General features: G+C 40.4%; 1 protein-coding gene across 1 annotated transcript; it reads left to right on the top strand.

Annotated features, from left to right (window-relative positions):
- The first annotated feature begins 7713 nt into the window (after positions 1 to 7713).
- Positions 7714 to 25778, top strand: LOC116359983 (cytochrome P450 2K1-like). Its single transcript, XM_031814271.1, has 8 exons — positions 7714 to 7967; positions 17223 to 17385; positions 17543 to 17692; positions 17794 to 17954; positions 18125 to 18304; positions 20137 to 20278; positions 23590 to 23916; positions 24122 to 25778. The coding sequence occupies exons 1-8, from the start codon at positions 7764 to 7766 to the stop codon at positions 24307 to 24309; spliced, it is 1515 nt and encodes a 504-aa protein (XP_031670131.1). The 5' UTR covers positions 7714 to 7763; the 3' UTR covers positions 24310 to 25778.

The raw sequence follows: 25778 nt of genomic DNA on the forward strand, positions 1-25778 counted from the left end.
GTAAGCATGTGTCTGGTGTCAACGGTACAGGCTGGTTGCGGGGGTGTAATGGTGTGGGTAATGTTTTCCTGGCACAAGTTAGGTCCCTTGATACCAATTGAGCAATGATTGAACACCACAGAGTATCTGAACATTGTTGATGACCAAACCCAATAGAGGCGCATGGGAAGAGATGGAACGGGCTGTTCACAGCATGAATCTCCCGCCATCCAATCTGCAGCAACTTTGTGATGCCACCGCGTCAGCAGGGACCGACATCCCTGTGAAACTTCTTCTCCACCTTGTTGAATCGCTGTTCTGGAGGCAGTGGGGGTCCGACCTGGTACTAGATGGGTGTACCTATGTAAAAAGTGCTCACAGTCTTTTTGGAGATGAATGCCAAAACATTCAAGAGATAAAGGTGCTCAAAGTTTACTTATTTTATATACTCCGCCATACCATGACACATCCATGTCTTCATCACTGGAAAAGATAAAAAGTTGAGATCATTTTAAGCTTACAAACAGGGTTGTCAAACTATTTTAGAATTTATTGAAAAACATTAAAACAAATAAATATAGATGGTACTTTTTTAAAACTCTTTTTCATATTTGCATATGTTGTAGCTTAGACCTTATTTGACATGATCTGAGGTTTTTGTGTTTTGCCTGCCATCGATTGAAACAACATGGTCTTGAATACAGGGTGGTTGTCTTGGCAGATAAATGTACTAAAATGGGAATCAAATTGAAATTTCAACTTTCAAATGGTACCACAAAGATGGTTGGATCAGAAAATGTTGACTTGAATAGCAATATCTGTTTACATTTTTACTTTAGATTGACATCTTTAATAGAAAATCGAATGAAGTCATAGAAATATAGATAATGGAATAGACATGACCATTTAAGTCGACATTCAACGGTGGCTGGACTGTCCACCATCTTTGTGGTAGTAATTATACGTTTACATTTAAATTTAAATTTCACTGGTGTACCAGCTAAAATTGCAGTGGTCTGAAGGATAGGTCCATTCAAATAATTATATTTCTATGATTGAAATGACATCCACCCTGTATTCAAGAGCATGTTGGTAAGCACCACATAAAAACCTAGGGTCTAAGATACAACAAATGCAAATATATATTTAAAAAGTGAATAAGTGTTTTTAGATAATTGATGTTAATGGTTAAACGGCCTAATTTAATATTTTTTTCAAGAAATTATACAATTGTTTGACCACACTGTTTGTCAGCTTTTAAATGATATCAAACTCAACTGTATCTTTTCCCATGATGAACACATGGATGTCTCATGGTATGGGAAGGTATCTTCTGAATGTTTTGGCATTCACCTCCAAAACAGTCCTTCTCTGACCAATTCTTCCATGGTCAAAAAGTGATTGGATTCCCCCACCAAGCATTAAAAACAAGACACATAGCTAGTTAAAACGGCTGTTAGCCACTGCTTCCATCCAAACCATTGGTTGAGTATTCTTTCCAGCTTTCTTTTAACAGAGGTCTTATTTGAATGTTCATCTGCTGACGAGCACAGACAATTTATCGCTACATTCCCTTCATAACGCAAAGTTTGAAAATAATTTGTGAAGAGGAAGTTGACGTGATTCATGACATTTCAGCTAGCTAGAAGACAAACAACTATGAAGTTGACACATTAGTCCAATTAAAGCTACCGGAGATAAGACGTTGATTAATCTGTGGCAAATGACATTGAGTGTTCTTGGGCTTGGCATACTAACGTATTATTCTTTACCTCACGTTAGTCTCATTCCAAACGTTGTAAATTGTTGGTTATCTGCACGGACACAGTCTTCACTATGATTCATCCATACATCAATTGTAACAATCATTTATTTAATAACTAACTAAATAATCACAGAAATGCACAAACAAACAAAGTAGATATGGTTACAAGGAAATTATACGGGATGTGCCCTAGTGGGCTAAACCTGTATGGCGGCTTGGTAGACAAAGGGACTGAGAAGGGTGCGAAAGACAAAAGACACTACACGGTTGATAATTATAACAATTGAAATGCTAATCCTTTGCACATGAACGCTCACTCATTCGGGAATAATTGCAATCAATATATATATTTATGCTCAGTGTGCCGTCATGATCTCTGTTGGAATCGTCCTTCTTTCTGTTGGAAGTTCATCTGCCCATCTCTCTGCGTCCCTGGAGTCTTTGGTTAGAATGAATACTTTAGAGTAACATTCAGAAATGTTCTTATAGAATAGATGTTTTGGCGGTTGTCAGTCTTCGCGTTCAATGGTACAGAATTCCTAGCTGCAGACTAGTAATTAGTATCAAAGATTTGCTCTTATTCTGTCAGTATCGATAGTCTCAGAGTTTAACCACGTGGTATGGTTAAGAATTCAGCAACAAGAAATCCATGGTCTCTACTCATACCTTAGCTCCCTCTGTGATCGAGGTACTGGTCTACTGGGAAAATCCCAATTCAAAAATCCCAGAACCTAGGAAAGGGGTGTCCCATGATGCCAGATGATTGTCTGTACAATTAGATGCAAGCCCCACAACAGAGACTCTTGTATAAACAGAGTTCTGGTAATGTGGCTTTATTGTCTCTCATGAGTTACACAAACATTAAACGAAATCGACCGGTCGTAGCTGGATTCTCCCCCGACCGTGTACACATTCTCCAAAATATGGACATTGTTCTGTTCTCAAGTTCCATGATGGAGAATAGGTTCCTTGGTTCTCCCGTGAAACCTTCTCTCTATACTGTCTGGCGATGAGGAGAGAGACTCCTCTAGGAATTTATGACCTGCAATAACAGAGCCTGGGTGTCGGGGGAAGAGAGAGTTGGTGAGAGAGAGAAGGGGATGGTGCAGAAAGGGGGATGGTACCTGTCCCCCCCCCCATCCACAAATCTCAGTTTACATTGGCGCCATGTTCAGAAATGCCTCCAAAATATCCGGAGTAATTACAGAGAGCTACGTCAAATAACAGAAATACTTATCATAAACTTTGACGAAAGATACATGTTTTACATATAATTAAAAGATACACTTGTTCTTAATGAAACCGCTGTGTCAGATTTTTTTTAAACTTTACGAAAAAAGCTTACCACGCAATAATCTGAGACGGCGCTCAGAAGTAACAATATTTCTCCGCCATGTTGGAGTCAACAGAAGTACGAAATTACATCATAAATATTCCCTTACCTTTGATGATCTTTCATCAGAATGCAGTGCCAGGAATCATAGTTCTGCAATACATCGTTGTTTTGTTCGATAATGTCCATTACTAATGTCCAATTAGCTACTTTTGCTAGCACGTTTAGTTCACATGTCCAAAAGCTTCAGGATGTTATTATCATATATATCCAATAACGTTCCAACCGGAGCATTCGTTTTTGTCTACAGAGTAATGGAATGCATGGCGATATCATGAGTAATAGGCATAACCAGGAATTGGCATTCTGCCAGACCACTGACTCAAATAGCTGCCATCCGGGCCCACATCACACTAGAGGCTTCATTCCACGTTCTACTGACTGTTGACATCTAGTGGAAGGCCTAGGAAGTGCGAACAGATCCATATCTTACTGGGATGTGAATAGGCGATGAGTTGAAAATCAACCAGCCCCAGAATTTTCCACTTCGTGTTTGGAAGTTTGCCTGCCCTATGAGTTCTGTTATACTCACAGACATAATTCAAACAGTTTTAGAAACTTCAGAGTGTTTTCTATCCAATAGCAATAATAATATGCCTATATTAGCATCTGGGACAGAGTAGGAGGCAGTTCACTATGGGCACGCAATTCATCCAAAGTGAAAATGCTGCCCCCTATCCCTAAAAGGTCAATTCAACTTCTATTTTGGCAAACTTAACACTATGGGGTCTATATGGTCCCATTTGAGTTGTAAAATCTAATTTACGTATTTCTTAATGTGTCGTATTATGGTGGCTTGGTTGTGACATCCAATCTCTATTGGTGTCCATTTATTAAGATAAATAATTTCCAGCAATTTTACATTTCCCACAATTTACATTCAGAATGCAAGTCAGCCTTCTCAGTAAAGGTTGCAATAAATCCAATCATTGACAGATTAGATTATTTTAGGAAAATGTATGTTACATATCATTGTGTAGCAAAGATTTTTTTTAAACAATCAAATCAAATAAGTAAATTGTATCATTTATTTACGTATTAGGGTACGTAAGGTTTGATTATAAACGTTGTTTGACTTGTTTGGATAAGTTTATTGGTAACGTTTGCGGTTCATTTTGTATGCATTTTGAAGGAGGGAAACCGGTGGATTATTGACTGAAGCGCGCCAGCTAAACTGAGTTTTTATGGATATAAAGAAGGACTTTATCGAACAAAATGACCATTTGTGATGTAACTGGGACCTTTTGGAGTGACAACAGAAGAAGATCTTCAAAGGTAAGGCATTTATTATATCGTTATTTCTGACTTTCATGGCGCACCTGCCTGATTGAAATATGTTTTTCAAGGGGCCTCCCGGGTGGCGCAGTGGTTAAGGGCATTGTACTGGAGCGCCAGCTGTGCCACCAGAGACTCTGCTTTCACGCCAAGGCTCTGTCGTAACCGGCCGCGACCGAGAGGTCCGTGGGGCGACGCACAATTGGCCTAGCGTCGTCCGGGTTAGGGAGAGGTTGACCGGTAGGGATATCCTTGTCTCATCGTGCACCAGCGACTCCCATGGCGGGCCAGGCGCAGTGCGCGCTAACCACGGTTGCCAGGTGCACAGTGTTTCCTCTGACACATTGGTGCGGCTGGCTTCCGGGTCGGATGCGCGCTGTGTTAAGAAGCATTGCGGCTTGGTTGGGTTGTGTATCGAAGGATGCATGACTTTCAACCTTCGTCTCTCCCGAGCCCGTACGAGAGTTGTAGCGATGAGACAAGATAGTAACTACTAAACAATTGGATACCACGAAATTGGGGAGAAAAAGGGGTAAAATTCACACACAAAAAATAAATATATGTTTTTCATGCTTTTGTGTGCGGGGCACTGTCCTCAGATAATCGCATGGTGTGCTTTCGCCATAAAGCCTTTTTAAAATCTGACACAGCGGCTGGATTAAAAATAAAATAACGTTAAGCTTTATTTTGATGTATAACACTTGTATTTTCATGAATGTTAAATATTTATATTTCTGTAATTTTAATTTCGCGCTCTGCAATTTCACCAGATGTTCCGGTCGAGGTGGGTTGCTAGCGGCTCGCCTGCGCTAGAAAGGTTAACTTTTTAGGGGAGAGGGGAGGCACATGAAAGAGAGATTAACTGTTGTGATTATGAGTCAACATTACTCTAAATAATAAACTTTAGAACACTGAACAACAAAGTAACAGAGATATTTTCAATTAATAGTGTAGAGTGAATTGCAATGACGCAGAGTTAAATATCAACAATAAATTGAACATATTCAACTCTGAAACTAAAGACTCTGTTGCCAGAGTAGGTTTTACTCTCTTTAGACTGGTACCTAATGTTATCTGTGGCAGAGTTACATTTTCTTCAATAAGAGTTCAATTTACTGTCATTTTTATTCTGCAGGCTATCCGGTACACCAGTATCTATAGGTAGACTATCTGTATGCTTTATCCCTCCAGCTATCCAATAAATATCGCTCCATCTTTACAGTTCACTTTGGACCCACAAAAGTGGTCATCCTGGCAGGATACAAACCAAATCAAATGTATTTATAAAGCCCTTCTTACATCAGCTGATATCTCAAAGTGCTGTACAGAAAGTCAATCTAAAACCCCAAACAGCAAGCAATGCAGGTGTAGAAGCACGGTGGCTAGGAAAAACTCCCTAGAAAGGCCAAAACCTAGGAAGAAACCTAGAGAGAAACCAGGCTATGAGGGGTGGCCAGTCCTCTTCTCGCTGTGCCAGGTGGAAATTATAACAGAACATGGCCAAGATGTTCAAATGTTCATAAATGATCAGCAGTATCAAATAATAATAATCACAGTAGTTGTCGCGGGTGCAACAAGTCAGCACCTCAGGAGTAAATGTCAGTTGGCTTTTCATATCCGATCATTAAGAGTATCTTTACCGCTCCTGCTGTCTCTAGAGAGTTGAAAACAGCAAGTCTGAGACAGGTAGCACGTTCGGTGAACAGGTCAGGGTTCCATAGCCGCAGGCAGAACAGTTGAAACTGTAGCAGCAGCACGGCCAGGTGGACTAGTCCTGAGGCATTGTCCTAGGGCTCAGGTCCTCCGAGAGAGAGAAAGAAAGAAAGAGAGAAAGAGAATTAGAGAGAGCATACAGTGGGGAGAACAAGTATTGATTGATACACTACCGATTTTGCAGGTTTTCCTACTTACAAAGCATGTAGAGGTCTGCCATTTTTATCATAGGTACACTTCAACTGTGAGAGACGGAATCTAAAACAAAAATCCCAAAAATCACATTGTATGAGTTTTAAGTAAATAATTAGCATTTTATTGCACGATATAAGTATTTGATCACCTACCAACCAGTAAGACTTCCGTCTCTCACAGACCTGTTAGTTTTTCTTTACGAAGCCTTCCTATTCTCCACTCATTACCTGTATTAACTGCACCTGTTTGAACTTGTTACCTGTATAAAAGACACCTGTCCACACACTCAATCAAACAGACTCCAACCTCTCAACAATGGCCAAGACCAGAGAGCTGTGTAAGGACATCAGGGATAAAATTGAAGACCTGCACAAGGCTGGGATGGGCTAAACATGCCCACAAGGGAGTGTGTATATGTGTGTATATATATACAGTATATATGTGTGTCAACTACTGAACATTAGCTAGAATTTATACAGGTAATGAGTTCAAATAGGTGCAGTTAATACAGGTAATGAGTCACATTGTATGATATCAGAATCGGGCTGCCTATGTAAATGCAGTCCAATGACGTTAGCTTGTGGTTAGCATTAGCCACATTAGCTACTAATAACATTTTACATAATAAACCATTTGGGTAAATTTGGGCAAGAAAATCCAACTTGTTGCAACTTTAAGCTTTCTTGTCCTATTCAAACAGGCCAACCAAAGGTACATAACACTCACAATGTCAGTTACTTATAACAGTTAGATGACTGACTTCTCTAAGCTTGGATACACCCCAAAGATAAATAAGACAAGATGTAGACTTCTGATTAGCCTTGGTTAGCAGTGAGTCAGACTGCTCCATATAAATTGTTAATCAATCAGTATACTTGACATCGGCAGCTTTTTTTTGTGAAATTGGAGTTGGAGTCTGGATATTCAATTCCAACGAGTCAGAATTGGAGTTCACCAAAAAAGCACTCAGAATGTTTGTGTAGAATATACCTCGTCACAACACTGTGATCTATCAATCCACTGGGCACACACACTGGTTGAATCAACGTTGTTTCCACGTCATTTATATTTCTACACCCCACTAAAGTGTCAAATGTGAAAGACTCCCCAAAATGTGTGCATTTGTGAAAAAAGGTTGGAAATATGTATCTAATAGTTGCTAAATGACATTCAAAAGATGGTGGTTAACAGAGTCAAACCTTAAAGGTCTGTAAATGTTTATTTTTACACTTGCCTTCAATTGTATCTAGTGTTGATCAAGGTCTAATAAACTATGGGAAATCGTCATAGGACCTTCGCATAGATAAGAGCACGTTTTTTTCAGAATGTTTAGCCCCTCCCCTGAGGCTGTTCCATGCTCTATAAAAGGTGAGCCTCCATTGGCAGGCAGATCAATGAGCAGGAAGTAGTCACTATTTTTAGCCCTGTTAGAGCTGTTTGAAGATGTCTCTTTTAGAATGTCTTCTCCAGACATCGAGCACAGTGACACTGCTGGGGGCTCTGCTGTTTCTGCTGGCCCTTTACCGCCTCTCCTCTGGTTCCAACTCTGAGGAACAGGGGAAGCAGCCTCCAGGACCCAGGCCTCTGCCCCTGCTTGGTAACATGCTCCAGCTGGATCTCAAGAGGCCCTACCGCAGCCTCTGTGAGGTGAGAGGAAGTCCTGAGATTAAACTATGTTGTGGTTGTTGATATGATCTGTGACATTGTTTTATCTGGCTAAATATATTCAAAATGTCGGTATTTTAGCAGGTATAAAACTTCCAGTTAGTTTCAATAGGCATGTATTGTCAAATCAATATGTTGAGTACATGGTGTTTCAACCAGTTAGCCCTCTAAAATGTTTTTATTTTGATGTGGCCCTACTTACCACACTCGCTCTGAGTTTCTGAATGTTTTCAGAGAATGTTCCTCCATTAATGTTCCATTTCAGTTTTTTTTTAATGTTAAGTGTTGTCAAACAATACAGGTGAAATGATGACCACTGTGCATTCACTCACATAATAGAGGCCTTTGGCTTGAAAATCGTATCTGTCATAAATGCTTAAAGGGATTGTTTTGTGTGTTTTTACCCCTATCTTAATAGTTTTCTTGTCACAGACCAAACAACTCACCAAAATAGCTCACACATACTTTAATCCAACTTATATTGCAACAATATCACTCCTGAAGATATGTGTCAACAGAATTATTCTTTATTTGTTACAGAACTGCTGCCAACAACCTTTAGCTCAGGTTTTTATATTTACATTTCATGCATTGTTTACTTCACAGGGCGTTTCGTAACACCTGCATTGTTTACTTCACAGGGCGTTTCGTAACACCTGCATTGTTTACTTCACAGGGAGTTTCGTAACACCTGCATTGTTTTAAGTCACACACTGATCTCCACAGTCTGTTTGGTTAATTTATTTGGAATAACTTCCAGATGCTTTGAGAGCTTAGTTAAAGGGACAATCTGCAGTTCAAACAATAAAGCTTACACCCCACTACTGTTTTAGGTTAACAGCTGAGGAATGGGGCTGGAGAAATATAACCCCTCTGAAATTATAGACAAACCTATGGATGCAATGACCATCCATAATAATACAATTATAGTTTTAACCATGTTTAGAGGCTACATGTATTTATTTTTATGTTTAACAAACTCATACTTTGGGTTCTGATGGGGTATGACAGTTGAGCTATGCTCATAAGGTATTTCTAGTTATATTCTTCAAGAATCAATAGCTATAATTAGTCATTTAAACTTTAAAAAATGGATGTACCAATGGCAGATTGACCCTTTTTAAACTGGTTTACTCTTTAGAACTCAGTGTTTGTTTGTTTGTAAACAATGTGATTCTAAACAAACACTGTATAGCTTCACAACGTTGTTAAGGGCTAGATTGAATCCGATCACATTTGTCCACTATGCACGTTTTAAAGGCAATGTTCCCGCATTCTCAGAGATCACGTTCACGGAAAAAGCTGCGTATGTCGGCTCAATTGGATATTACCTTTACATTCTGCATTGTCCAAATCAGCAATCGGATTGAATCCTGGCCTAAAAAGATCCTTTCATGGATGGTCAGTCCTTGCATCCATAGCGCCATCTGTGAATTTGAGTGGTTGCATTTCTCCAGCCCCATTCCTCAGCTGTTTACCAAATTAAGTGATGGGATGATGTTTTGATGTTTGAATTATAGACTGCAGCTTTAAGATTGGTGTAAAACTCAGGAAAACATTGACAGACAGCTTGTGGAAACACCCTTGTGGTCATTGCCTGGTAAGGTAAACAATGGGCCACATGTCATTATGAGCCTAAATAGTACACTCCCCGTCAGTGTTACACGGGGAGTGTACTGCCCCATCGTGCATAAATGTATTTTGTCCCCACACACCAAACGCCATCATGACACGCAAGTTAAAATATCAAAACAAACTCTGAACAAATTATATTAATTTGGGGACAGGTCGAAATCATTCAACATTTTTAAGGCAATTTAGCTAGTTCGCTTGCACTTGCTAGCCAATCTGTCCTATTTAGCTAGCTTGCTGTTGCTAGCTAATTTGTCCTGGGATATAAACATTGAGTTGTTATTTTACCTGAAATGCACAAGGTTCTACTCCTACAATTATTCCACATATAAAACGGTCAACCGAATCGATTCTAGTCATCTCTCTTCCTTCCAGGCTTTTCACCTCTTGACTTTATATTGCGATTGGCAACTTTCATAAATTAGGTGCATTACCGCCACTGACCTCGTTCGTCTTACCCACGTGGGTATAACCAATGAGGAGATGGCACTTGGGTACCTGCTTCTATAACCCAATGAGGAGATGGGAGAGGCAGGACTTGCAGCGCAATCTGCATCAGAAATATAACTAATTTCTATTTTAGCCCTTGGCAACGCAGGCACTCGTTGGAGCACATGAGCAATAATTGAATAACATAGATTTCTACATTTATTTTGCAATGCTGAAGCAGGCGACGCGAGTACAACATGTCTTTTTATTCATTTATTTAACTAGGCAAGTCAGTTAAGAACACGTTTTTATTTTCAATGACGGCCTAGGAACAGTGGGTTAACTGCCTGTTCAGGGGCAGAACGACAGATTTGTACCTTGTCAGCTCGGGGGTTTGAACTTGCAACCTTCCGGTTACTAGTTCAACATTGCCTCTCCCTAGCGTTCTCACTACTTAGAAAAATTTAATATTGTAGGGCGTCCTGAATGCCCCTATTCATGACGGTGCTAGCAGCCACGTGAGTGCTAGCTAGCTTCCGACCAGAACGTTAGGCTAGCCAAGACGCAAACAAACTATACAGCTACAAGTAGTGAATGGAGTTACAAACGGACTGTGCTTGCTAAACAAGTTAAATGTCTTACCTGTGATTACATTGTTTCCACATTTATAGAGCTCTAACTATGTGTAGCCTACTTGGACACCGGCTCCCCACAATTTCCCACTCTCCCATGCCGAATAGCCTGAAGCCACAGGCTCTTCTTGCTGGCTCTATTTCCCTACGTGGGAGCATTGCGAACCGTAGGTCGTGATTTTTGACCTGGTTACATGTACATTGAACACACAGCAGGTTTTCAGCATGGTTTGTTGTTTATATATAACAAAAATATATCCAACAAAGTTGTCTCTCTTACACTGGGGGTCAATGGAAAAGAATGTTTGATTTTCCCCAATTTGTGGATGTGGTCGAGGGGAATTCCATATTACGTGAATATCGACTCGGAGTATGCCTCAACCCATTTTCTCTTCAATGCTCTCATGGTCAATAGAGCTGATCATGGACTGTTGGCTCTCAGACAAACAGTAGCAATACACAATTGCATTTCTATTGTTTTTTTTGGACTAATTACAGAATACAGTTCACTAATACAATTCTTCTTTAGTAAAGCCTGAGTCCCCTTAGAAGCTTAGACATAAGGGAACGTACATGAAAACACCATAAGTGTACTGAACAATTTTTGGCTTATATATTAACATTATAAATGATATGTTCAGAATTGTATTCATTGATCAGACATTCAGTTGATAACTTACAATAGGCCAGTATAGCTGAAATATTGATCAACATGAACAATCATGATAAATAATGGTGACATTTGACATAAATAGATTCTTAGAGCCATAATCCTAATATACTGTAGGCATCCGGCCTCACTACAGTGTGCAAGATCACACTGATTCGTACAATGTATAACACTCATCTTCCATCTGAATGCTTGAAATAAAACTATACAAAGTAACAATGTGATATCATATCATGTAAAAGTGAATTACTTAGGCTTTAGGAAATGCCACAAACTACAGAGCTTGATGGTGAGGCGAGCGGGAGAGGAGGGGGACCCATGTACCCCGCTTCAGTCACCCACTTGGCCACAGTCACCCCCAAGATATAAGCGGGAGACAAATCCAGCTTTGACCTCCTACCTGTCAGGCCTCTCATACTGGGCAGACAGGGGTCCTGGGATGGACAGCTCACACAGCTTCCCCACATACGGTGCTGGATCAAGTGTGACCTCGTTGAAGAGGCGATCCAGGAGCCTGTCTACGTAGCCTGAAATGTATTTTTTGTTGTTGTGACCAACTTGTTTAATTTGTTTTCTTCAGAGGGTTACAGATATAAAACCAAAATGCATGCATATAAAGATAACCATGACCCATTTCCCCCTTAGTCCCTGTACCCCCCCTTCACTGTGGGCCAGAAAGCAAGGAAAGTAACAAAAGTTTAAATACTGTATCATTGGTTTGTATACGTGGGCCTTAGCTGAGTTTGTTCTTTACAGAGTCCAATATATTTGTCCAGGTCTCAACTGCTCCTTGTCTAGTACCATTCATTCTCCCTGTTGATAATTCTAATGATGGAACTTCTAATAGTAACTGTGTCCTTTGGTTAAATGGTGAGAGTGAGGTGGTTGCCATCTTAAGAGTCAACATTTATTTCACAGCAGTGCTGCCTGCCAGCAGTCATTTTCTCTAAGAGAGGCTGTCAAGGGGCTGTCATTGTTAAGTAACATAATAGATGGAAAGCAATGAATATTTAAATTCATGCACTTCTACATTTATTTTGTAACTTTGCCCTTGAAGCATTTAACTGCAGGGCACTCCCACATTAGATGAATGTGCTTACCTATTTCAGGGGACACAGTGAACCGTTGGCGCCAATTTCATTGTAAAATCTTTCCTTGGTCCAAAACAAACTTAAAATGTATACTTTGATGGTTTGGATTACGGGATGCCAAGGTAATATTTTTCCATTTTCTGTTCCAGTTAAAGCGTGGTTCAGATTCAATTAGATCTGTGGGCCATACTTGTTTAATGGCTAGCTCAGATATGAGCTTTCCAAAAGTTGTTTATATTATACAGATCAGTCCTTTCGGGAGCCCAGATCATGTGTTTACAAATCTCATCATTGGATGGTTTGGTAGTCGCGTTTCCCACGGGACTCCATAGGCCAACATAGCTGACCTAAGTTGTAAATATAGAAAAAACGAGTTGCCTGTAATGTTTTTGAAAAGGGAAATCTTTCTTAAATGGATCGTGAAATGTATTTCATTTTATTTACTGTTCTGAGTTATGATACTATCAATTAGCTGATGTAGTGATCTACTCATTTGACAATGTGTTTTTGAAGTACTCAATTTGAAATATGCAATATTTAATTGTTGCACCTTTTTCTGAAACTTTTCAATGTGTGTATTTTTTATTTTTGTGTACCTGAAATGTTCAATTGATTTTAAATGAATAATTATGACTAGGGCTGTTACGGTGACCGTATTACTACCACACCGGCAGTCACGAGTCATGACAACAGTCAAATTCCACGTGACCATTTAGTCACAGTAATTTGGCTTCTCCAAGCTCTGATGCTGCTGATGGTCATTAGTAGCCTACCAAACATGCTAAATGACTGGTACCCAGCACTCTACTGTGCCTCTAAATACTCTGACATCACTGCAAATGTAATCTAAAAATCTATTCAAACACTTCATGAGAGCTCATGAGTTCATGTTGCGCAACATTTCTATAGGCCATGCAATTGCGCGAGAAAAAGCCTCTATTTAATAAGAGGAGGTTCCCATCAGCTTTCTATAGGCTATGCCTACTATATTTATTGCTCAGCTTTCCTAATATTAAGCACATTGCTTCTCTTTACAACAGAAGTATAGCCTACCTGGCTGGTATGAAAATGAACCGTGGGAAAGGCATCCTTCATTTGCTATTTAAGTGCTTTACATAAATTACATAAATGTTTTACCCCTGCCCCCGTTTGAGACAAATGCATAATAATGGTCCATTCTAAATCAAAACAAATGTTACACATATACAGTGCCTTGCGAAAGTATTCGGCCCCCTTGAACTTTGCGACCTTTTGCCACATTTCAGGCTTCAAACATAAAGATATAAAACTGTATTTTTTTTTGTGAAGAATCAACAACAAGTGGGACACAATCATGAAGTGGAACGACATTTATTGGATATTTCAAACTTTTTTAACAAATCAAAAACTGAAAAATTGGGCCTGCAAAAGTATTCAGTTAATACATTGTAGAAGAAATAGCATAATCGTTTATCAACAATTTATGCTAAACGTTCTGAACTGTTGTGTCAGGCTCATTGCTTAAAACAGTTTTTTTTAATGCTATTGGTTGTATTAATTTGGGATCTATCGCATCCCACAACTATCCCAGACTATGTTTGGAATATTTATTTCTAGTTAACTTTTGTACTATGGGGGATAGTAGATTGACATGGAGTAGTGCTTTTGCTGTTTGTTAGGCCCACTTATCTTGTTGGCTGACAAAAAGTCAATTACAGTTCTTCCAATATGCACCTTGAATTTGGATGCAAGCAGTTATGTCCCTCTTCACTTGTAGCCTGTGAGAAAGACCCAATCACTGACAGAGCCATGTGAGTGAGAGGCTTTTGGAAAGCAACCAGGAGAAGGGAATTTACTTAATTTTCATTTGAACAAGTCAGTTAAGAACAATTTCTTATTTACAGTGACAGCCTATTGGGAAACAGTGGTTTAACTGCCTTATTCAGTGGCAGAATGACAGATTTTTACCTTGTCAGCTCAGGGATTTGATCCAGCACCCTTTTGGTCACTGGCCCAACACTCTAACCACTAATCTACCTGCTGCCCCTTCAGCCCAAAGGCAAGACGGCCACTGGCTGCAAAAGGCATGGATTTTTTTTTTTAGGTTGTACACAAAGGGAATGCAGCAAGGAACTTCGAGGCATTATCAAGCGCTTGTCAAATTGTGAATGAGACTGATGAAGTGTGTACAGCCTGCGCAAAAAACAAAGCAGAGCTCATGCCCTTCATGCTTTTTTCAAATGATCATTAGTCGCATCATGCAGCCTTAGAATGTATTAAAAATCAAAACACTTAGCCCAACATTTGTATCACAACCAAAGCTAAATAAATAACTCTAAATGAAGCATATAGGAGGACCTGTTTCTTTGTTAACCGCTCAACACAGAATAGCCGTGTGCAAATATCCTTTCTATTTTTTTCAGCTATGTTAAATTTCATTCTTCATACTATAAAATATTTCCACGTAATTCTAACCAAATCTTGCCTGCTGAATGAACTAGTGAGCCCACAACCATATGGCATAGCCAGATCAGGGCCTAACATAAGGACAACTCAGCGTATGCTATTCTGTTCTTCTGAAATAGACTACATTTTCTTCATATCATGTTTCTAAAATAAATCATGGATTTATTGTGATGGTGTAGGCTATATTACATGGATTTATTAGACTTTTTAAAATGTTGATGTTCCGAAGGTCTGTATTGATGGCTTGTAGTCTATGCGTGGAAGCCATGAGATGGTAAATGTGCTTATGTTAATTAACGGTTAATTACCGTGAGACCGGCAGTTATTTGCTTGACAATCACCGGCTCTTTCATGACCACAGCCCTAACTATGACTTCCAGTATGTTGGGTCTGTCTTCGCAGGCTTCACAACATATCCCCTTTGCTTGGGAAAGCTGATTTTTGTATCACAGCATTCCTAATGCGGTAGTTGCCTGGGAAGCTATGCACACCGAGTAGATGTTTAATTTTCTAAAATGTCTCATTATAGCTTGATGATAGTGGAAAGACAAAAGGAGATGGAAAGTGAAATAATAATACCTCCCCACCATTATGATTAGCCCCAATGACACAAGCTACATCAACTGTAGGATAACCCACACAATGGAATAGAAGAATATGATTGTCAGTGGTAAATTACAAGTACTATACACAGGGACTTTCACTGGGGGGAAGCTTTGCCTTCACACAGCCTGTCAGCACGCTCTGTTGTGTTTGTGCAGTCTTTAAATCGAGTCCGATGAACACTCCAAACAGCCTACCGACAACTGAGGCATCCGCATGGTCCTAAAGGACGTTGGCACGTTTTTTAAAATCACATTTCAATGATAAAACTGGGGGGGACAAACATGCAATTTCATAATGTGGGGGGACGTATCTGAAATTGCATTTTTGTTCCCCTCAGTTTTATCATTGGAATGTGATCAAATTGTGGCAACTGTGTGCTTTAGGGCCATGCGGACACCTCATAGTTGTCGGGAAGGCTGTAACAGGCTGTGTGAAGGCAAAACATCTGGAAGGCTGGCTGGACGAGCACTTGAGAGTTGAGCACAATTCAGTCAGTGTGTATGTGTTCCGCTCTTTCATCGAGTTGTAAAAGGAAGCAGAACAGAAAATGGCTACTTTAGTTGACTGATATAGCTGGCAAGGTAACTGTTTAACTTTACAGAAAAAAATGAACTAATGTTTATTCGCAGTGCTGGGCTAGTATTGTAACTGACATGTAACGTTGTCTAATGTTTCATCCCCTCTCGATTGAGGTGAATGAATAAGCCACGCTAGTGAGTAGCTACCACCGCCAGGTCAGCTCTAGTCTCTAGTTATCTGGCAGTTGCGAGATGAGACAGTAATAATAACCATCTAACCACAGTGAGTTGTATTAGTCAGTATGGCAATGTAACGGTATTGATCTGTCAGTTTCCCTCGCTAGTTCCCTACTTTTCACACTGACAGTCATAAATAGCTCTAAAGTTACAGGCTTCACTGTCATGGTGCACAGTAGAGGTCTGCGCAGGACTGATTTCTAAATCCTGCTCCTGCTCTTCCACCCGCTACAGCAAGAACTGGTCTCAAACCTAACCGAAGTCCCGCAATGACATTTAGGCTTATGTGAAGCAGCTCATTAGCCAGCCATGGTCCCAGCTATTTTGCCCCCTATAGGCAATATCAAATGCGCAAAAATAACTAAAGATATGGGCTAAATTAGCTGAGATTCTCACATGGCCCTTTCTATTACTGGGCTATGTCAGGAAATATGCTAGATGTAGTTTAAAGAGAGCAGAGTTGGAGAAACTTACACTTTCTCTTGAGCTATTTTTATAGCCTACCTTTTTAGGAGTGAGAAGATTTTCAGACTGAGAAATATGGGTGATCAATATGTAGCCCTATTTCTAGGCAATGTAGTAAACTATAGCCTAATCATAGGCCTATTTAGGAAATATATTCAATTGGAAAGATAACTACACTGTGCTTCTCCGACCACGTATACATAGGCTATAGTCTACTCTGTTTAGTTGAGATCTCGAAAGGTACTGCTACTGAACTGGAAGCAGCAAGAATGATGACAGCGACACTTGACGTTTAGCAGTCTTATAGGTTAGGGAGGGAGGGAGGGAGAAGGGACCAGTAACTTTATCAGCTTTTCCAATGTACCAGCTACTGTACTTTTTTTTTACTTGGGTCAAACTGCTATGAACTGATTACATTCAAATATCATCGAATTTGATTTAAAAAACATGATTGTCACTGTCCGGGACCTTTTTAATAAACCATGCATTTAGTCTTATTTTATGTTCTACAGCTGTCCAAGAAATATGGGTCTGTTTTCACGGTTCATTTTGGACCCACAAAAGTGGTCATCCTGGCAGGATACAAGACGGTCAAGCAGGCGCTGGTCAACCATGCAGAGGAGTTTGGGGACAGGGGCATGCTTCCTGTGTTGTATGATTTCACCAATGGACATGGTAATGTAGTATGTGAAACTTGTAATCCCGGTTAACTGTTGCATTCAACAATATTCTGTCAAGCAAGCATATTTGGAGCTATAAATACTTGACAAATATATGATTCTCTCCTGACATGATTAGTTCCTGACACCTGCACAATGTTACTTTTAAATAGGTATTCTGTTTGGCAATGGAGACTCATGGAAAGAGATGAGGCGCTTTGCCCTGGCGAACCTTAGAGACTTTGGGATGGGCAAGAAAGGGAGTGAGGAGAAAATCTTAGAGGAAATTCATTACCTGATCGAAGTGTTGGAAAAACATGAGGGTAAGAATTCGTAGGTCTGATTTTGAAAACCAAAAAAAGGATTACATTTAAAAAATCCTTAGGTTTTCTAATTGAATTTCTGATCTTGATCTTTTTAATAGGTAAAGCATTTGACACAACCCAGCCATTGAGTTATGCTGTCGCCAACGTAATCTCCAACATTGTGTACGGCAGCAGGTTTGAATACTCTGACTCCAAGTTCCGAGCCACAGTGGATCGAGCCAATGAGAACCTACGAATTGCAGGCTCCGTTTCAGTTCAGGTATTGTACTATGTGCTCATGATGTTTACTTTGCCATTATTCTCAGAGTGAAAAACAAACTGGTCACACTTGACTAAACCAGGAAAATGTAATAGTCATTCAAATTTGTACTGGGGTACAGGAATAATAAAGGGTAATTCATGCTTAACTTTATGTTTACGGGGAGATAGTTGTACAACATGTTCCCCTGGCTGGGCCCTTGGCTGAAAAGCAGGAAGCTTTTGTTGAAGAATATTGAGAACAACAAGAAGGAGATGGAGGAGCTGGTGAGGAGGCTGAAGGAGACTCTCAACCCTCAGATGTGTAGAGGCTTTGTGGACTCGTTCCTCGTCCGAAAGCAGACCCTGGAGGTATGAAATCTCAATTAAAAACAAGATAACTCATGTAAAATATACGGTGTCCGTAAAATATATAGGTTCAGAACGTTTGTGAAACAGCACAGTTAGAAATATATGGCAAATATAAATCAAGCTGAATGGTCTTCAGAGATAGATGGGTGGGGTTGAGGGTAGCTGAAGGATGGGAATAAATACAAACAAAAGAACTATTGTACAGTGGGGCAACAAAGTATTTAGTCAGCCACCAATGGTGCAAGTTCTCCCACTTAAAAAGATGAGAGAGGCCTGTAATTTTCATCATAGGTACACTTCAAAGATGACAGACGAAATTAGAAAAAAAAATCCAGAAAGTCACATTGAATTTATTTGCAAATTATGGTAGAAAATAAGTATTTGGTCACCTACAAACAAGCAAGATTTCTGGCTCTCTCAGACTTGTAACTTCTTCTTTAAGAGGCTCCTCTGTCCTCCACTCTTTACCTGTATTAATGGCACCTGTTTGAACTTGTTATCAGTATAAAATACACCTGTCCACAACCTCACAGTCACACTCCAAACTCCACTATGGCCAAGACCAAAGAGCTGTCAAAGGACACTAGAAACAAAATTGTAGACCTGCACCAGGCTTGGAAGACTGAATCTGCAATAGCGGGGGGACCTAGTGAATGACCTGCAGAGAGCTGGGACCAAAGTAACAAAGCCTACCATCAGTAACACACAGGGACTCAAATCCTGCAGTGCCAGACGTGTCCCCCTGCTTAAGCCAGTACATGTCCAGGCCCGTCTGAAGTTCGCTAGAGAGCATTTGGATGATCCAGAAGAAGATTGGGAGAATGTCATATGGTCAGATGAAACCAAAATATAACTTTTTGGTAAAAACTAAACTCGTCGTGTTTGGAGGACAAAGAATGCTGAGTTGCTTCCAAAGAACACCATACCTACTGTGAAGCATGGGGGTGGAAACATCATGCTTTGGGGCTGTTTTTCTGCAAAGGGACCAGGACGACTGATCCGTGTAAAGGAAAGAATGAATGGGGCCATGTATCGTGAGATTTTGAGTGAAAACCTCCTTCCATCAGCAAGGGCATTGAAGATGAAACGTGGCTGGGTCCTTCAGCATGACAATGATCCCAAACACACCGCCCAGGCAACGAAGGAGTGGCTTCGTAAGAAGCATTTCAAGGTCCTGGAGTGGCCTAGCCAGTCTCCAGATCTCAACCCCATAGAAAATCTTTGGAGGGAGTTGAAAGTCCGTGTTGCCCAGCAACAGCCCCAAAACATCACTGCTCTAGAGGAGATCTGCATGGAGGAATGGGCCAAAATACCAGCATCAGTGTGTAAAAACCTTGTGAAGACTTACAGAAAACATTTGACCTCTGTCATTGCCAAAAAAGGGTATATAACAAAGTATTGAGATACACTTTTGTTATTGACCAAATACTTATTTTCCACCATCATTTGCAAATAAATTCATAAAAAATCCTACAGTGTGATTTTCTGGATTTTTCTTCTCATTTTGTCTGTCATAGTTGCAGTGTACCTATGATGAAAATTACAGGCCTCTCATCTTTTTAAGTGGGAGACCTTGCACAACAATATCTAGTTGTAGATCATCTACAACTCTGAGCAAGGTTTGAGAAATGATGGTTTTAGTCAAATATAATCTCTTGTGGTCAATTTGCAGTCTACAAATGTATATGTAATTATATTCCAGCCGTCCGCTCAGGGGAATTAAAATAAATAAATATACGCCTGCGGGTGAATCTAGTTGATGATCCCTGGTCTATGCCATGGAAACAAATATTTTCTCCCCTTTTTTAAAATACTTTGTCTGTATGTATAAGGAATCTGGCAACAAGAACTCTCACTACCATGACAACAACCTGATATCCTCTGTGAGAAACATGTTTTCTAATGGTACTAACACCACAGGGACAACGCTACGCTGGGCTTTGATGCTAATGGCCAAGTACCCTCTTATACAGGGTAAGTATCAATGTGCACACAGACACACACCGTTGTACAGACATTGCTACAAGTGATTGTAGTGATGCAAGACAATCAAGGTTTTACTTGCTGTGAACATTTCCCACTTAAACCACAGGCCAGTTTAGTTTGTTTCAATTGCAACCAGAGATATATATATATATACGGAGTTGTACTATGGTGTGGTCATAAAGGATACCGTAGCCATGGAGGACAACAGGTTATATATATGGAGTTGTACTATGGTGTGGTCATAAAGGATACCGTAGCCATAGAGGACAACAGGTTATATATATGGAGTTGTACTATGGTGTGGTAATAAAGGATACCGTAGCCATAGAGGACAACAGGTTTTATATACATATGTATATGGAGTTGTACTATGGTGTGGTAATAAAGGATACCGTAGCCATAGAGGACAAAAGGTTCATAACTTGAGGGAGAGCAGTGGGTCAAAAACCCAGAAGGATGCAGTGATCGGAGTAGAATACTCAATTATAATCTTTGTTCTAATAATAAATATCAAATATTTTTTAAACTGGTCTACAAAAGTATTTAGAAATATTCTCAAAAAAATCCACTTGCAAAAACAACATCCTTCCATGTTGATCAGATAATGTACTTTCCCCACTGTCTAGCTTGACTTTCCCCACTGTCTAGCTTGACTTTCCCCACTGTCTAGCTTGACTTTCCCCACTGTCTAGCTTGACTTTCCCCACTGTCTAGCTTGACTTTCCCCACTGTCTAGCTTGACTTTCCCCGCTGTCTAGCTTGACTTTCCCCGCTGTCTAGCTTGACTTTCCCCGCTGTCTAGCTTGACTTTCCCCGCTGTCTAGCTTGACTTTCCCCGCTGTCTAGCTTGACTTTCCCCGCTGTCTAGCTTGACTTTCCCCGCTGTCTAGCTTGACTTTCCCCGCTGTCTAGCTTGACTTTCCCCACTGTCTAGCTTGACTTTCCCCACTGTCTAGCTTGACTTTCCCCACTGTCTAGCTTGACTTTCCCCGCTGTCTAGCTTGACTTTCCCCGCTGTCTAGCTTGACTTTCCCCGCTGTCTAGCTTGACTTTCCCCGCTGTCTAGCTTGACTTTCCCCGCTGTCTAGCTTGACTTTCCCCGCTGTCTAGCTTGACTTTCCCCACTGTCTAGCTTGACTTTCCCCGCTGTCTAGCTTGACTTTCCCCACTGTCTAGCTTGACTTTCCCCACTGTCTAGCTTGACTTTCCCCACTGTCTAGCTTGACTTTCCCCACTGTCTAGCTTGACTTTCCCCACTGTCTAGCTTGACTTTCCCCACTGTCTAGCTTGACTTTCCCCACTGTCTAGCTTGACTTTCCCCACTGTCTAGCTTGACTTTCCCCACTGTCTAGCTTGACTTTCCCCACTGTCTAGCTTGACTTTCCCCACTGTCTAGCTTGACTTTCCCCACTGTCTAGCTTGACTTTCCCCACTGTCTAGCTTGACTTTCCCCACTGTCTAGCTTGACTTTCCCCACTGTCTAGCTTGACTTTCCCCACTGTTTAGCTTGACTTTCCCCACTGTCCATTTTGTTCCAACATTCCATCTTGGACAGGTGTATATATTGTGTGTGCAGTTCTTCTCATTCCTGCATAAGCATTTTATTTGGAACAATGTTGTAGATTTTCAAAAGAGTCACATGACAGTGCTGTTTTTCACAACACTAAATGCATTTTCTAAATGTACACTGAACAAAAATATGAAGGCAATTTCTAGAGGCTGTTATATCCTGCCCAGGGACTGCGGTTGAAAATTAGCCGGCTGGTTAAAACTGGCACTTTTACTGAAACGTTGATTAATGTGCACTGTTCCTGTAAAAACAAAATTAACTCGAACTCTACGATTTTACTGAGTTACAGTTCATATAAGGAAATCATTCAAATGAGAAAAATCTATGGATTTCACATGACTGGGAATACAGATATGCATCTGTTGGTCAGAGATACCTTAAAGGTAGGGGCAGTATCTGGTGTGACCACCATTTCCCTCATGCAGAGCGACACATCTACTTCACATAGATTTGATCAGGCTGTTGATTGTGGCCTGTCGAATGTTGTCCCAATCCTCTTCAATGGCTGTGCAAAGTTGATAGGTATTGGCAGGAACTAGAACACGCTGTTGTACACGTCGATCCAGAGCAACCCAAACATGCTCAATGTGTGACATGTCTGGTGAGTATGTAGGCCATGGAAGAACTGGGACATCAGCTTCCAAACATCTGTTGTGTACAGCATATAAAACAAAACTAAATCAGTACTCCCATAATGGTCTATCTTTTACCATTAACGTGTAAACTCTTTGTACAGTGACTGGTTTTACAGTACTTCAGTCACAATTGCACGTTCAACATCTCTTCTCTTTGATTTATCTTTACTGCATTGTAAAGCGTTACAATATACACCACCGAACACTTTTTCAATTCTAAACAGTATCAAATTTAGTTGAGGGAAATTCTTCCTGCTTTAGTATTAAATGCTAATTGAGAGAACAAGACTACAGCTAATTTCTAGTAAATGTTTGATAACCATATCCTACCATTTACTCTTTAATAGAAAAATATTGTCTATTGATGGTGATAGTGTCACGCCTGCTCCCTCCTTCCTGCAATCAACGTCGCTGGTCTCCTCTCACCGGTCCTGGCAACCCACATTGCGCATAGCTGCTCCCATCATTAAGCCCACCTGGACTTCATCACCACCCTGATTACTCTCCCTCCTTATAGTCCTCACCCACCCCAGTCATCAGGCAGTACTGGTTCTGTTTTCATGTCCTGATGCCGATCTTGTTTTGTATTCGCTATGTTGGTTATTATTAAACTCACCATCTGCACCTGACTTGGTGTTACAGTTAGTATTTGTTGAGACATTATGCAGTGAATGTTGAGATTACCATCTTGTTCTATGACAAATTATACTGTTTTGATAGTTAATTTACTGACAGGTTTTGATCGGGTTAATGCATTTTGGGAAATGTGGTGTTTTTTGCAAACACTTTTTCGTTTGCATTATCCCTGTTTTGAGGGAAGTGTTCAAACAATCCAGAAACTAACAGTTTTATTGGACATGATTTACACAATTTACTTATTGTGTAGCTGTTGACTACAAAAAGGTGTTATGCATTAAGTGAGAACATTGAACTGTGCAGAAAAGGTAACTGTTTTGGTACGTAGGTTAAGGTATCATTCCCAGCTTAATTCAGTTATCAAGTCATCTTGTAAAAATTATAAAATGTCCAGGGTAAAGATTAAGATGACATTTTCTGAGGGTAGTAACTTTGGTCCTCCCTCCTATCGGTCTCAGACCGGGTCCTGGAGGAGATCAGCAGCGTCATAGGAAGTCGTCAGCCCTTAGCAGAGGACAGGAAGAACCTGCCCTACACTGATGCAGTGATCCATGAGACCCAGAGACTGGCCAACGTTTTACCCATTGCCATCCCCCACACCACCAGCCGAGACATCACCTTCCAGGGATATTTCATCAAGAAGGGGACGCTTGTGTTTCCTCTACTGACGTCTGTCCTACAAGACGGAAGCGAATGGGAGAGCCCACACACCTTTAACCCTGCCCACTTTCTGGATGAGGAAGGTCGATTCACCAAGAGGGATGCCTTCATGCCCTTCTCTGCAGGTGAGTTCCACTGTTTCTGTATCCATACTGACTGGGTAAGTGAATCCTTCTATGGTACTCTAAAATTAAGAGTTTGGGGAATTGCTTTGACCCAGAGAGTTTATGGTTTAAAATGTGTGTACAATTTGGCATATTTACATGTGAACTATAGGAATCTATGTAAACCTAATTGTTATGTTGTCTACCTCATTTTATCTTCTTCCAGGTCGTAGGGTGTGTCTGGGGGAGGGTCTGGCCAGGATGACGCTCTTCCTCTTCTTCACCTCCCTCCTGCAGCGCTTTCATTTCTCTACTCCTCCTGGAGTAACAGAGGATGATCTGGACCTCACACCATCCGTGGGGTTCACCCTCAATCCTTCACCTCACCAGCTCTGTGCTGTGAGCCGGGTCTGAGATGAGTCTGGGCCTAATGTATGTTATACATGACTTAGAACAAATGCTCCACTTTAGACAAACATGCTGAAATGGGTTACCTCACCGGCTGTGCTGTGAACCAGGTCTGAGATGAGACCAGTCCCTCAATGGTTTTGGTTTAATCTGATTGCTCTACAATCCAACAATGTAATTGATTGATACAAAGCACTGCTATTATGTATGTACAGAATGCAATTGTTTTTGCTTGCTGTCCTGCCTTGTCTGGGACTGGACAGCTGTTGCTAAGTAAAGTCAATCATTTTTCTAGCTAATGTTATCAGCAGTTGATATCTATACCTACCCTTGTGGGCATGTTTTTATGTGACTAGCAAACATACTTAGCCATATCTGCTAGCTAGAACAATGACTAACCATAAGCTAGCTAGAACAATGACTAACCATAAGCTAGCTAGAACAATGACTAACCATAAGCTAGCTAGAACAATGACTAACCATAAGCTAGCTAGAACAATGACTAACCATAAGCTAGCTAGAACAATGACTAACCATAAGCTAGCTAGCTCCAGCAGGAGTGGAAGTTTGACTGCCTACTTTGACTCCATGAGCGGTTCTAGTTATGGAAGGAGACTTGAAACAAAGAAAGACTGCATTGACACAGGAAACCCAATTTGGATCTTTTTCCACTGTTTAGTCTTTTGACTTACCATATCAGCACTTTTGCCTACAATTGGACAAAAGGCCAGAATTGGGCTGCCTGTGTAAAAGCAGCCAAAAGGTCTCACTTAAAGTGAAGTTGTTTACAATCTATTCGCTCGCTGGTGGCTAGTTTAAGCTACTCCTTGTCCATTGATATTAGCTAGTGGTTAGCTCTAGCCACATTAGCTACTGTACTAATGACTATTTACACACATACATATATACACACACATATATATATATATACACACACATATATATATATACACACATATATATACACAATACATATACAGTATACATATTTGGGCACGAAAATCCATTTTATTGCACCTTTAAGCTTTCTTGTCCTATTCAAACGGGCCAACCAAAGGTACATAACATTAAGTGTCTGTTATTGATAACAGGTAGATGATTGACTCTGCTAAGCTTGATTACACCCCAAAGATAAATAAGCTAAGACGTAGGCTTCTGATTAGCCTTTGAGTATTTGATTAGTAGCGTGTCAGAGGGCTCCATATGTATTGCTAATCAATAATACAGTTGATGAGTGTGCTTGACATCGGCACCAGTTCGTCAAATTCTGGTCCATTTTGTCAACTTTGAGTCGGGGTTTGGAATAGAATAGAATTTGAATTACTGTCTGTGCTCAGTGGGAACCAATCACTGTGCAGCAATGAAAAATGTTCAACTAGTAGATTTCACCAAAGCTTTTAATAAAGTCTTAAAGTGGAACTGACAGTATTTTAGCAGCATGAAACGGTATTAAAATCTGTTCATATACACCCCCA

This window comes from Oncorhynchus kisutch, unplaced genomic scaffold, assembly GCF_002021735.2.
Source record: "Oncorhynchus kisutch isolate 150728-3 unplaced genomic scaffold, Okis_V2 Okis06b-Okis10b_hom, whole genome shotgun sequence".
NCBI lineage: Eukaryota > Metazoa > Chordata > Actinopteri > Salmoniformes > Salmonidae > Oncorhynchus > Oncorhynchus kisutch.